The sequence below is a fragment of the Nannobrachium achirus genome, assembly GCF_963921795.1.
Source record: "Nannobrachium achirus genome assembly, chromosome: 3".
Taxonomy (NCBI): Eukaryota; Metazoa; Chordata; class Actinopteri; order Myctophiformes; family Myctophidae; genus Nannobrachium; species Nannobrachium achirus.
In genome coordinates, this window is record NC_137812.1 from 24,475,635 (window position 1) to 24,489,605 (window position 13,971).

Here is a 13,971-nt window from a genome sequence, read left to right on the forward strand (position 1 = left end):
GCACATACAACGCAGATATTAACTCATTAAGAGCCCCTGAAATTAACGGATTAAAATGTCCACGATGCCTCCCTCATTCACTCCCGTTGTCTTATTTTGAAGGCCAGAAGTCCACAGCGTAAACACTTCCGGTCTGACGTCATCGCGTCCTTCACCGGAATCGATCATTGTTTACGTGGTGTCATGGCGGATCGGATCGATGCTTTTCAACATGTGTTTTATAAGCGAGCATCTATTGCCATCTTCGCTTCTAAAGTGTTGTTTTGAGATAATGGACATTAAAGATGAGATCCCCCGTCTGCCTCAATGTTATGGGATTACTATTTTGTGCTCGTGGATCCGTGATGATGATAAATCAGCGACGGAGATCGGCTCGGAACCTTCCGCCATTGTACCCGGTAGGATAACCGCCGTTACAGTAATATATTACTTTTCGCGAGATATCTCGGGAATGGCACTCGAGATACTCGAGTACATTTCGCGAGATATCTCAGGAATGGCACTAAATCGGTTAAAGGTACATTAGAGTTACAGTCACAAAATCTATAATCTATCGTTGCTGTCGGGCAGAAAACTCTTATCCATATTTTAACTGTTTGTGTTTTTGTTTCTTAAATGAACGCCCAACTATGATCACACTAAAGCATCAAAAGAAGCAGATCTAAGTTGTTCTGCTACTTTTGCTATTTTTTTAATTTAAAAGGACAACTTTGTTTTTTTTACAACAAGGGTTCATATTTTAGATAGTCATTAGAGAAAAGAAAAGATGAGTGTTAAAATGTTTTCATTTACTTCTTTCTATCGTTTTAGTGATTTTAACTATTCTGATTTGCATACATGCCCAGGTTGGGAGCATGCATGCAAGAGGCTAAATATGTCTTTTTAGACACAATAAGCCCATTCCCAAGATGCACCACAATCATTCATGGGCAGATGTGACTAGTAATAGTAATAGTAATATAGAAATTGACAGCATATTGTGTCTAAAAAGACATATTTAGTACTTATAAAGTACATTATGCCCCTACACACTGAAATCAAAATACTAAAATCGCTAAAACGATAGAAAGCAGTAAATGAAAAGATCATCTTTTCTTTTCTCTAATTACAATCTAAAATATGAACCCTTGTTGTCCTTCAAATCCTGAAAAGTAACAGTTTCCTCCTGACAGACTCGGAGACATTATCACTCAGGACTTTCTAGGTATAAGTAACAGCGTCTCTGCTCTCCGCCTTGTATAGCAGAGACAGCACTGTACTTTACCAGCCTTTTTTGGGGGGGGCATCCCAAGTTGTTGAAACACTCTTAGCAACCAGTCAGTGGATAGGTCCTAGGCTGCCAAATATAAAAAAAAACAGCTCTGAGGAGTGATTGGTATTTAATTACCATGGTCATAAAAGCTGCCTCTAGGCTAGGGTCAAAGGTGCAGGCTATCTCTAAACCCTCTAACAACCCGTCTATGTCCTGACCTAGGATGCCAAATATAAAAACAAATAGTCTGAGATGGTACGTAGGAATGGTTGGTATTTAATGATCTTGGTCATAAAGGCTTCCTCTAGTCTTGGCTAAGGTCAAAGGAGGTGGAGGCTTTATCTCTGATAAAGACTCAGGCCTCTTCATCAACCACAACAACATCTGGTGTATTAACTGTAACTAAGATGGAGTAAACACATTTGCATACTGCACACACAGAACATGGACGATTCACCAGATGTGTACAAACTGTGTGTGTGGATTGAATGAGAGGATGAGATCAGAGTGTGTTTTTGGTATGTGGGCGATAAGTGGGTCTTAAACACACGACAACATTAAAAACACACACACACACACACACGCACACGCACACGCACACACACACACACACACACACACACACACACACACACACACACACATGCATCCGATTATGTGTACACATGTACAAAGGATATGCTCCCACCCACACATACCGTTGTTTCCTGTTGAGATTAGCACATTTCACTCAGGTTTTTTCATCTCATCTCACTCACTTCACTTTGTCTGCAGACCTCACTCAGCAACAAAATAAACATGGGAGCATGAGGTCAGTACGTTGTCTCCCCAGGTTAGCAGAGGGAGTGTAAGTGCCCGGGATTATATTAGATTATTGACACTGGGTGAAAAATTGGTTACAAAATTGTGGGATAAAAATGTAAAGAGAAGCAACAAATTAAACATAAAATAAACAAAAAATAAAATAAAACTATTCACAGGAGGCAAGCAGTGATCACCCGTGATGTGCACTGTAATGTAGTTTCAAATTCACTACATTGCAGGCGCCTTTTGAGAGTGAAAAAATAAGAAGACACGTGTGAGATGTGTGATCAGGAAAATGTGCCAAGCTCAATTAGGGAACAACAGTATAATTACTGTACAAACACATACGTGCGTACTGTGTGCGCAATATGTTCTGCATCCAATCAATCCAATATGCCACTTGGTTAGGTTTAGGCATAGTTTTACTGAGGTTAAGTTTAGGAATAAGTTAAGGTTTAGGCATAGTTTTACTGAGGCTATGTTTAGGAATACCCAATCTGGCTAACAATAGACCCTTTGTCAGCCTTCTGATTGGTCCCTGAGACTCCCTGACTGGCCAACCAGAAAAAAACATTCACTTTTTGCTATCGGGGGTGGAGTTTGTGCAGTGGAGAATATTGAATTTGGCTTTCAACAACTGTCCGCAGTGCGCGACACGGAGATCGGCCGGTACGGTGATAGCGACGGCAAGCGTCAAGCGATCTCGCTCATCATAACGAATAAGCTTCAACAAACTAGTTCACATGTACCTTATCAATGGTCTAAGAGTCACGATTGGGTACATATAATTTAAATGGGCAGAATTACGAAAAGCCAGCCTATTATGTGAGGAGAAACATTCTCTCTGTCCTCTTCCTAGTACCCAAGATGCAATGCGCTTCTCTTTCTATCTCTGATCCAGAGGATTAAACTAATTAAAACATTTATTTTTCGGGGGAAAACTACTGTTTTGCTATGTAATTACTGTACCTTTTTCTTCCCTTTTTATTAATATCACGTAGATGTGTTTTTTGTGGTACTTTATATAGCTGTAATGAGGCTATGAAGGGAAAAAAAATCCCATCCACTACCACTATAAAATAATCTGCAAAGAGGATTCTGTCCCACTGGGATTAAACAAATTAAAACATATTTTCGGGTAAACCCCCTGTTTTGCAATGTAACTACTGTACCTTTGTCTTCCCTTTTTATTAATATCACCTAGGTGTTTTTCCTTTGGTACTTTATATAGCTGTAATGAGGCTATGAAGGGAAAAAAAAATCCCATCCACTTCCACTATAAAAACAATCTGCCCAGGGTTAATGTCCCATCATAGTAACAGGGCAGAATGGGGCGGGATTTGCAAAAGGGTTTATTGTCAAATAAAAGGGAACACCCTCTCTGTTTTGTTCCTTTTCATCTGACTTGCGTAGCATCAGAGTCTTGTCTTGAGAGATAATGAATACCTGGTGACGACAGATGTGACCCTGTGCGAGGAAATATAATGCTCTGAATCACTGATTCTCAAAGTGGGGTCCAGGGACCCTCTGGGTTCTTTTAGGGGGTTCCAAATGGACCCTTACAGGTCTGTAACTGCATTTCCATTTGTACACTCTCTGAGTTATAGGGGGTCCTTGACATGAAACTGCTCTGACTGATGCGGCGATGCAACCAGTCTCATCCTCCTACTGACCGCAATGTGTTGCTCAGTAATTGACATTCTTGACCCTTTGACCACCACATTTGACCATAATGTCATACACTGATTTATAGATTTAATAAATTAGTTTTCAAGGCCTTTTGTTGTGACTTTTTACGATGATACAGTCCATTGAGTCATTCTTGACAGAAGGACATACATACATCCTCATTACAATAGTGTTGCAATTGCTTCAGTGTTAATTAGTGATTAATTAATAGAATTGTTAGTGATTAATTAATAGAATTGTTCGATGACAGCACCATTAGACTGCTGAAAGTTGAGGAGGCTTTTGAAGTGGGAATAAGCAATAATTGCATTCTCCACTAGGTGTCACTGTCTGACTACTGAACCATACATCCATACATTACTTTTAACTGTCTGAATATAGTTCATAGATAGATAGATAGATAGATAGATAGATAGATAGATAGATAGATAGATACCTTTATTATCCCAAGGGGGAGCATTTGTTGCCCAGAGGCAGCACAGCAGTATGAGGTTATTTACAAAGTTACAGAGAAGTATGAAAAAGATAAAAAGAAAAAACAAGAACAGAGTACAGTAAGTACAGTAAGAGCAAGGTACAACAGGAAAGGGAACGAATAATATATACATAAAGTGTCTTAAAGCACGACTATCAAAATAATACAGTGCCCAAATCAAAGTAACCATAACAGTCAATGCTAGTTAGTGCAACAAGTATCTCTACATCATGTCAAACACAAGCAGAAATACTAAAAAAAACTACTAACACAACCTAATAGTGCAGTGTCCAAAGGTCAAAGCGATAAAAACAACTAGCAAAAAAGAATAAAAAGAAAAAAGAAAGGGTGATGCGGCATATATAGAGGCTTTTCTGCCTTTATGGATAGTACAGTGAAGATAGATAAAACAATAGAAAGGAGTAAATGAAATCATTTTAACATTCATCTTTTATATTCTTTAATTACAATCTAAAATATGAACCCTTGTTGTAAAAAACTAAAGTTGTCCTTTAATAATGCATGGTGCTGCTGGTATTCTTATACGTGTGTGTGTGTGTGTGTGTGTGTGTGTGTGTGTGTGTGTGTGTGTGTGTGTGTGTGTGTGTGTGTGTGTGTGTGTGTGTGTGTGTGTGTGTGTGTGTGTGTGTGTGTGTGTGTGTGTGTGCGTGCGTGAAGCTACCGCAGGTTCAATCACTTTGACGAGCTGTCGGGGAGGTTCTGGCTGCGCTCGTGGGCGGGGTCGGCGGCGGACTCCCTGGACAACCCCGCCTTCACGCGCTCCGACGAGTTGCTGCACCTGCGGGCACTCGACCGCACCTGCTGTTACCATGACGACACACTGTCGCTGGCCTCCACCTGCCCGAGCAACGGAACACACCTCAACACGGTGTACCCTCACAGGTACGCGAGCGCACACACACACACACACACACACACACACACACACACACACACGGCTTGTCATGCTACTGGATTTCTAACTTCAATACGATATTTTGAAACATTTCGATACTCAATACCATTTTCGATACCACGCAACCACTGTGATTTTATAGCAAAAATGATTTTTATTTAAAGAAAAATACAGAACTTCTTGAGATAGATGGTAGTGCCTCCTTTGATGTTTTCACATTCTGTACAAATAGGCCTTTAAAATAACTAGGAATAAGCCAAAGTAGGAAGGATACACATAAAAGTAACGTTGGTGTAAACCAAGGAGAGGTAAAAACTGAGTATTGATATTATCGATGCTATGGAAAAGTCATATTGAAAATCGATACTATATTCAAAATCGATACTATATTCAAAATCGATACTTTTTGATAAATCGATATGTTTGACAACACTAACACACACACACACACACACACACACACACACACACACACACACACACACACACACACACACACACACACACACACACACACACACACACACACACACACAAAATGCACCCATAGGGGAATGAACTGACTGGAGGATCTATTCATTTTCCAGTTAATTAACTTTATCTCAATCTCTTTCTCTGTCTGGCTGTCTCTCTTTTTCGCTGTCACTGTCTGTCTGTCTATCTGTCTGTCTGGCTCTCACGCGCGCACACGCACGCACGCACGCACGCACGCACGCACGCACACACACACACACACACACACACACACACACACACACACACACACACACACACACACACACACACACACACACTCTAGGCCTGTCACAGTTATTACATAATTGTCTAATCTCAATTATTTTACATAATCGTCATAATCGTTTCCATGTTGAAAAATGTTCTTATGTTTTCAGACATTTAAAAAAAATAGTGGAAATAGCATATCTACAAGCTCACGACGTGTTGTGAGCTTGTAGATCTGCTATTTCCACTATCAATGTTCTTGTTGTCAAATATGTCAGTAATTTCTCGCAATTATTTGAGTGACAGTTAATGGTCGGGTAAAATGTCCTAATGGTGACATGCATCCCTGTCTCTCCCTCCACCAGCTCCCAGTATGTGTGGCGAGGCAGTGAGGTGAGCATGGGGGAGTGTGTTGTGGACTCGGGGAAGGCCAGTGACCTGTCGGTGTGCAGCTGGCCAGTAGAGCCTATACACTGGACCCCCTTCCCGCTGCTGCAACAGCTGGCCTCGCAGAGCAGGACCCCCACGGTGAACAACAGACCCACGGTAGGTAGACTAGTTGTTTCTCAAACATTTTTGAGGGGTGGTCACTCCACTCCTAAGCGTGAGTGTGTGTTTAGCTTCGTTACTATCTACTGTATCTATCTATGCGTGTATGTTTTGATTGATTGATTGAAGACTTTATTAGAAGTTTGCAAAGGTCGTCAGGAACGTGATTCAAACCCGCGACACACTGTCAGTCTGCACAGAGCCTATATGTGTTATGCGCCTGGACCACTAGGCCAGTGGGTGCCCGCATCAATGCTATATTGACAAATTTAGCATGGGGACCCTCTGGTACCTTAGGGAGCACTGGGGGGTCCTCGGATCCCACGTTGAGAACCCCTGAGACAGACAGACAGACAAAATAATGATAGAAAGATGCAAGATGTGTGTGCGCTTGAGAGAGAAAACGTGCGTACTGTATGAACAGTATACTGTACAGTACACTATTATGGAATCCGTAGGAGACGGTGGGGGAGGGAGCACTTGTTTTCAGGTCACCAGCGTCGGCAGGTTAGCTACTCACCAGCGTCAGGGTTACCGAGGTTAGGGTTATGGCTTGGGTTAGGTTTAGGCATAGAGGTTAACATTCACCAGCGTCAGCAGGTTAGTATTACACCAGGTTAACATTCACCTGCGCTCCCGACCTCTGCTCCAGCCAATCACAAGCCACGCCTTCTAATTTATTCAACCCCAGTCTACTACGGATTCCATTTTTGCGAACAGTACATGCACTGACTACCGTTATGTGTTGTTCTCCATCCATCCAGATGAGGGCGCCAAGGCCACGGTCCTACTGTGAAGGCATGGAGCTGGTAGACCTGGGAAAGAGCTGGACAGCTTAACACACACACACACACACACACACACACACACACACACACACACACACACACACACACACACACACACACAGGCGCTTAACATCTTTGTTGTTGCTACTTTTGCATTCTGGAGCTCAAATGTCCTCAAGTTTCGTTTTATTAATTAAAACTGGAAAGAGACAAAAATGTTTCTGCTGCCTGTCTGTTTTGTATTTAGATTTTGAATTCTGGACAAGGAATATTAAGTACACTGTACAGTACTAAGTGACATAATCTGTTATAGATGAGTAAGTACTCTCAGGTAAGTAAGTAAGTAAGTAGGTAAGTAGGTCAAAGTGGCTTATTGTTGAGTACCAGTGGAGCCCCTTAGCAGGTGCTATAGTATAGACAGTGGTGGAAAAAAGTACTCAAGTTTTGACACCGCTCCTACGTTTCACATTGTGTGTGTCAGCCAAAATAAATTGCCAAAAACGGATCTCCATACATGGACATCCGTGCTCACTGCTCATGCACATAAAGTAACTGACGTCACGGACAGAACTGCCCATACAAGGAGATATGCCTGTGTTTTTGTACATAGGTAAACTTATCAATACTGCAACGTAGAAATGCTTATTGACTAGCCAATGCAGAGAAGATAACCCTAGGGAAATTACTTTGTATCTTTTCCTAGCGCTTGTCGGTACACGTGCAGCAGCCTTCTGGACCAGCTGGAGAGTGTTGTTTGTTAGTTGGGGGCAGGCAGATTTATAAGGAATTGCAATAATCCAGCCCAGAGGTTAAAAATGTGCCTAGTGACTTTCCTCAAAGGACATATACTGATCCAAGGTACCTCCCACATTCCTTACGGTGGTGCTGGAGGCTAAAAGGAATGCACGCCATCCATTGTAGCAATTTCACTTAGATTTAGATAAACTAGTCTTCCCACTAATTAGTTTGAAAACTTTGAATACCAGAACGCTCGCCACAAAACAACAAAACACAGTCGCCTCGGGCGTAAATCCAGTGGACAGAGAGAACGGTCTCTGCCTGGTATTCCTAAACGTAACCTCAATAAACTGTGCCTAAACGGTTAAATCTAGCCTTATTCCTAACCTAAGGTTAGGAATAAGGCTAGATTTAACCTCAGTAAAACGGTGCCAAACCCTAACCCTCTTCCTAATCTAAAGGTCCGTTCCCACTGGGCCAGATAAAAAAATATATTTTTCTATTCAAGTGGATGCTAAGACACAGATAAAAAAAATATCTGTGACAGATATTTTTTGAAGTGGTGAAAGCCGCTTCCAAGGAGTGGCTTTGTGTGTCCCGTTCATGTCCATATATGGTCATTCCAGTCCAGAATGAACAGGTTTTATCTGTCCCAGCATGTGTGTCCCGTGTGTGTCCCGTTCATGTCCATATATGGTCATTCCAGTCCAGAATGAACAGGTTTTATCTGTCCCGTACATCCAGAATATTTGTGTAACGTCCGTCCCGGTCTGATGATTGGATGATTAGAAATGTCCAATGAGACCATACTTTGAGGATTGGTCAGGCTTCACATGACAATTCGGCCCTCCAGATAAAATCATTCATTCATTCAGAATTGGAAGAATGTATAGATCACAGAGTTCATAGCTCTAGAACACATAGAATAAAAGTTCACCGCTTCACTTCGAACCGAGGTTTGATTTTTTATCTTACCATCCATCCACTTGAATGGAAAAATATATTTTTTTATCTGTTTATCTGGCCCAGTGGGCCTTTAACCTCAGCGAAACCAAAAAAGAATACAAGAACCGCCCCACTGAGCTGTCGGTGTGAGGTCGGCAGAAAGAAATGAGGGCCATCGTGTTTTAAGGCGAGCCGTCCGGGTACCGTTATAGGATCACTCTGCATATTTAGCTTGTTGTGAAACATGTCATAGTGGTAGTCATATGGGCGTGTTTAGACCTGGAGTGACACTAGCTATTATGAGCCATTGTTAACACAGAATGCATGGTATGTTTACTTTATGTGCACTTTTAACAGAGCACAGTATTTGTCTGCTTGGCTGTTTATAAAAGATTGTTTAACCCATTTAGGCCTAGAATTATTGACTTTAACTGAAAAAGTCATGAAAATGTGTTCAAATCTATATGTATTATTAGAGCGAACGTTTGTAACTCAGATTTTGCTTCTGGGTGGTCCCTGGAACTATAATATTTTGAGATATGAAGAATATTTTTTTACATGAAAAGGTTTGACAACCACTGACATAGCAGTCTCTCAAGAACAGACTGACTGCGCTCCAGTTAAGTGAAAAGGACCTTTTCTTTGACGATGGCTGGCCAGATTGCTGACATAGAAACATAGGTTTTTCCAAAAACCATAAGAAGGATTCAAAAGACACTTATAGAATCGGGTCAAAATTCAAATTTTCATGATTTCTCAAACATAGCAGATCTACAAGCTCGCAGCGCGGCACAGAGGTGAGCTTGTATATCTGCTATTTTTCAATAGTTAAAGCATAAAATAATAATACACTATATGTGTACCCGTTCTGTTGGTTGGAAAAACCATCACATGACCAAAACTTTTCACGATTCAAATTCAAAAGTATCAAAAAACACCATAACTGTTGCAGGCCTTGTTCAATAACAACACGACTTCAGTCCGTTTAAACTTTTTTTAAATTTATTATGTGAATACAGCTGATGTAAATACAAGTGTGGCTTACTGTACTGTAGGCCTATATCGTCTCTGCTTTTTGTGTGAAAAACTTGTGTAGGCCTATGTCCAAAATTCTTGATCTATTTATTTTGTATTTATTTTCTATTACAGTGCAGTTTCACTTTCATCCTGGCATTCCTATTTTGGGCATGTCATTGGGTGAAAAATGTCACAATTTTATAGATTTGTCGAAAAATAAACATTGCAACATTTTGCTACTTTTCTTCAACACCAAGTAAGGCATTCATTTACACACAAAAAAGTAGAAATATGTGCAAGGTTACTGCCTCACTGACAGTATCACTGTCAAGCCGAAACCTCTTATCTCCAGATTTAAGCTTTTTTTCCATAAATGAATGCAATGCCCTACTACTTTATCATCAAAAGTAGCAGATCTACAAGAAATGTAATCCTGAAAAGTCACAGTTTCAGACATAATGTGGTTTCCACCCGACAGAGACAGATCTGACAGCAAGAGGAGCAGCAGAGGAATGCTGTGAGCTTAAATAAACCGCTGAATTAGTCATCTGCTTGACACGTCACAGTTAAACACCCAACATAATAATGGTCATGTCATGTGTGCATGTGACCCACTCCAGTACATCTGGCTGAGCTAGCTCACAAAGTACACATCATTTCTTCAATCATGTGTCTCGCGTTAAAATACACAGTAGGCCTTAGAAGCTTTTTTTTTCTTTTCTTTTTCGTTTGACACTTGAAAAACATACACCTTTGTATGTACAGTATGCCATGTAGAATATGTCATATGGGCTTCAAACATTTGCCCAAAATAGGCGTGCCAGGATTAGTGTGTTTAAATCTTTAGATTGTGATGGTGTCTGAGTCAGAGTGACGTGGCCGCGGTCCTGCCTATATATGGGCGTGTATCGTGTTTGTTTATGGTCATGTCTGAGTCAGAATGATGTCAGATCCGCCCGCCCCCCAACAATATCAGACGGTCTACATTTCCCAAAAGGAAAATGCATGGTGATAAAAAATGAGGCAGTAGTCAAGATTCAGAATCAACTTAATTGTCATATCACTGGTGAACCACTGCTACACACACACACACACACACACACACACACACACACACACACACACACACACACACACACACACACACGCAGAGTAGGTCACACCTCCTTTGGAATGTGATTCCATAAATGACTGGCAGGACATGACTCATGCGGGTGAAACAATCAAATATGTAATCGTACAGTACAGTAGGCTACATGATGCAATATCCTATACGCAGTGCCACTACTGTACATACAGTACAGTAGTGTAGGAAAGAACCCATAGAAAATGAGGAACATTACAAGAGATTGTGTGTGTGTGTGTGTGTGTGTGTGTGTGTGTGTGTGTGTGTGTGTGTGTGTGTGTGTGTGTGTGTGTGTGTGTGTGTGTGAGAGAGAGAGAGAGAGAGAGAGAGAAAGAGAGAGGGAGTGGGAGTGGGTGGATATATATAGATTGATATATTTCCGACAGAATGCACATTTTTGGAGCGGTGAAAGCGCTCCCAATAGACAGGTATGTCCGTGGGTATGTCCCTGGCTGGGTGGCTGGGTGGCTGGGTGGCTGGCCGTGTCCGTAGCCTGGCAATACCTTGAGTGGCCACACACAACACACTAGTTAAAGGAGGGGTGCTGTTTTGTGCAGGCCAGGCACACTCACCACTCACTCACAGGCACAGTTTACAGTTTACAGTTTAGGCATTTAGCAACACACACAGGGTATAGCTGCTCAGATTCACCGCTCCACTTCGAACCGAGGTTTGATTTTTATTGTTTCGTAAGATAGTCTTCCCTCTACGCTGCAATGAAACACAGCTCTGTTTACACATTTCTTTATTCTTTATTGCCATTTTATTGTATGTACATTGTTTTGTTCCACTTTGCTGCTTTGGCAATGCAATTGTTCAGTATGTTTTCTCATGCCAATAAAGCTCCTTTTAAATTGAAAATTGAGCGAGAGGGACAGACCGACAGAGAGAGAGAGAGGAGGGCGGAGAGGAGGCGGAGAGAGAGAGAGAGAGAGTATACAGACAGACAGATGGGGAGAGAGAGAGAGAGAGAGAGAAAGGGAGAGGCAGAGAGAGAGGGAGAGAGATGTAGGGATACTATTACTATACAGAAGCTACCTGGTAGCTTCTTCCATATAAGGTCTTTGTCAGAGCTGAACGCCAGAGCTGTGAGTTTCTCTGACTGTCCTTCCTCACTAAACAGCTGAAGTATCAGCCACTAGTACAAGCCATTACTCAGATGGGTTACAACTGTCAGCTTGTTGTCTTTATATTTGGCAGCCTAGGCCATGTCCATAGGCTAGTGGTCAGGGGCCTTAGGATTATGGGGCTGACCAAGTGCAGAGCAAAGCAGCTGGCTAAGTACTGCTCAGTCTCCTCCATTATAGGCAGTCGCTGCATTTGGAGGAGGAGGTGTTTTTTGTACCCATAAAAGTGATGTTTTCTTTCTTTGGTAATTGCATGCAAATATCCTGCTTGATTGAAAATTGCGATGCATGATCTCAATATGAAGTATACTTCATCAGGCAACTGAAAGATTTGAGACCTTGTTATGTATTTTATAAAATGTGGACTCAAATAAAGAATTAAAATGTGTGTGTGTGTGTGTGTGTGTGTGTGTGTGTGTGTGCGTGTATGTGTGTGTGTGTGTGTGTGTGTGTGTGTGGGGGGGGGGGGGGCACCAGTGTGATGACAATGATGAAATGATGATGATGGTGTGAAACTGTGGATGGTGTTGAAAGGCCAAAACCTTGAGAAATCCCCCCCATGTGAGGGAGGAGTTACGAAATGTAAGTTACCTTATCTGAAACTAAAACTAAAACTCCCCCTATGACACGGTTCATGCTTTGGCAATTTGGGGCTGTTTTGAGAGAGAGGCATCTTGTAAAGTAGCTAGTACACTATTATTTAACTTTCTGCCAAAAATATATTTTTAAAAGACTTCATCGTTTTCAGTCCTGATGAGACATACACAGTTTGTATGTGGTGTCAGGACTGAAAACGATGAAGTGGGTCAAAACAATCAAAACCAAACAATGTATGCACAATTAAATTAAATTAGTAAATAGCCTACAAGTGTAAAAAGAGCTATGTTAACATTGCAAATTAAAGGGAAGACTACAAAACTATAGAAATTGTGCATTTTCTTTCTCTCTCTCTCTCTCTCTCTCTCTCTCTCTCTCTCTCTCTCTCTCTCTCTCTCTCTCTCGCTCAGTGCAAACATCTGTTCATGTTAGTGGCTCTTATAGCATGGGAATCAAACTTGGTGAAAATCAGTGGTGTAAAGTAACAAAGAACAAATTCAAGCACTGTACTTATACTATATAGTGTAATTTTGAGGCACTTTTACTTTACTGGAGTATTTCCAATTTTCAGCACTTTTACTTCTAGTCCACATCTCAGAGGAAAATATAGTACTTTTACTCCACAATTATTTGGAACTTAAAGTATATTTTGATGCCAATACTTTTGCACTTTTACTCAAGTAACATTTTGAACACATGGTCTTTCATATTGTGGTATTGCTAAGTATATGTAAAATATCTGAGTCTTCCATCACTTTTGAAAAGTGTCATACTGAAAACATCTGCATAGTACACACACACACACTCACCCACTCTCTCTCTCTCTCTCACACACACACACACACACACACACACACACACACACACACACACACACACACACACACGCACGCACGCGCACACTCACGCATGCACATGCACGCACACACACGCCCTTAAAAAGGGAGATCCATTCATTTCCTCTAAACTGGTCACATGACCCAGCTAGGAAGCACATTCTATCCCCCCATGTGACTCAGTGAAATATTTCCTTATATGGACGTCATCCAAAGGATCTCTTATAAAGGGATGGCTGTCATGCTCTGCCCCGAGCCTATGCACTGTGTGTGTGTGTGTGTGTGTGTGTGTGTGTGTGTGTGTGTGTGTGTGTGTGTGTGTGTGTGTGTGTGTGTGTGTGTGTGTGTGTGTGTGTGTGTGTGTGTGTGTGTGTGTGTGTGTGTGAGAG

At 41.5% G+C, this 13,971-nt stretch overlaps 1 protein-coding gene across 1 annotated transcript in view; it reads left to right on the forward strand.

Moving 5' to 3' along the window:
* LOC308281033 (uncharacterized protein) overlaps positions 1-7,301 on the forward strand; it is a 20,386-nt gene extending 13,085 nt beyond the window's left edge. The window contains exons 10-12 of the mRNA XM_080721090.1: positions 4,899-5,123; positions 6,225-6,405; positions 7,173-7,301. Of these exons, the coding sequence (XP_080577216.1) occupies positions 4,899-5,123; positions 6,225-6,405; positions 7,173-7,247 (481 nt within the window). The 3' untranslated portion in view covers positions 7,248-7,301. The remainder of the gene's footprint in view (positions 1-4,898; positions 5,124-6,224; positions 6,406-7,172) is intronic.
* Positions 7,302-13,971: the final 6,670 nt, after the last annotated feature.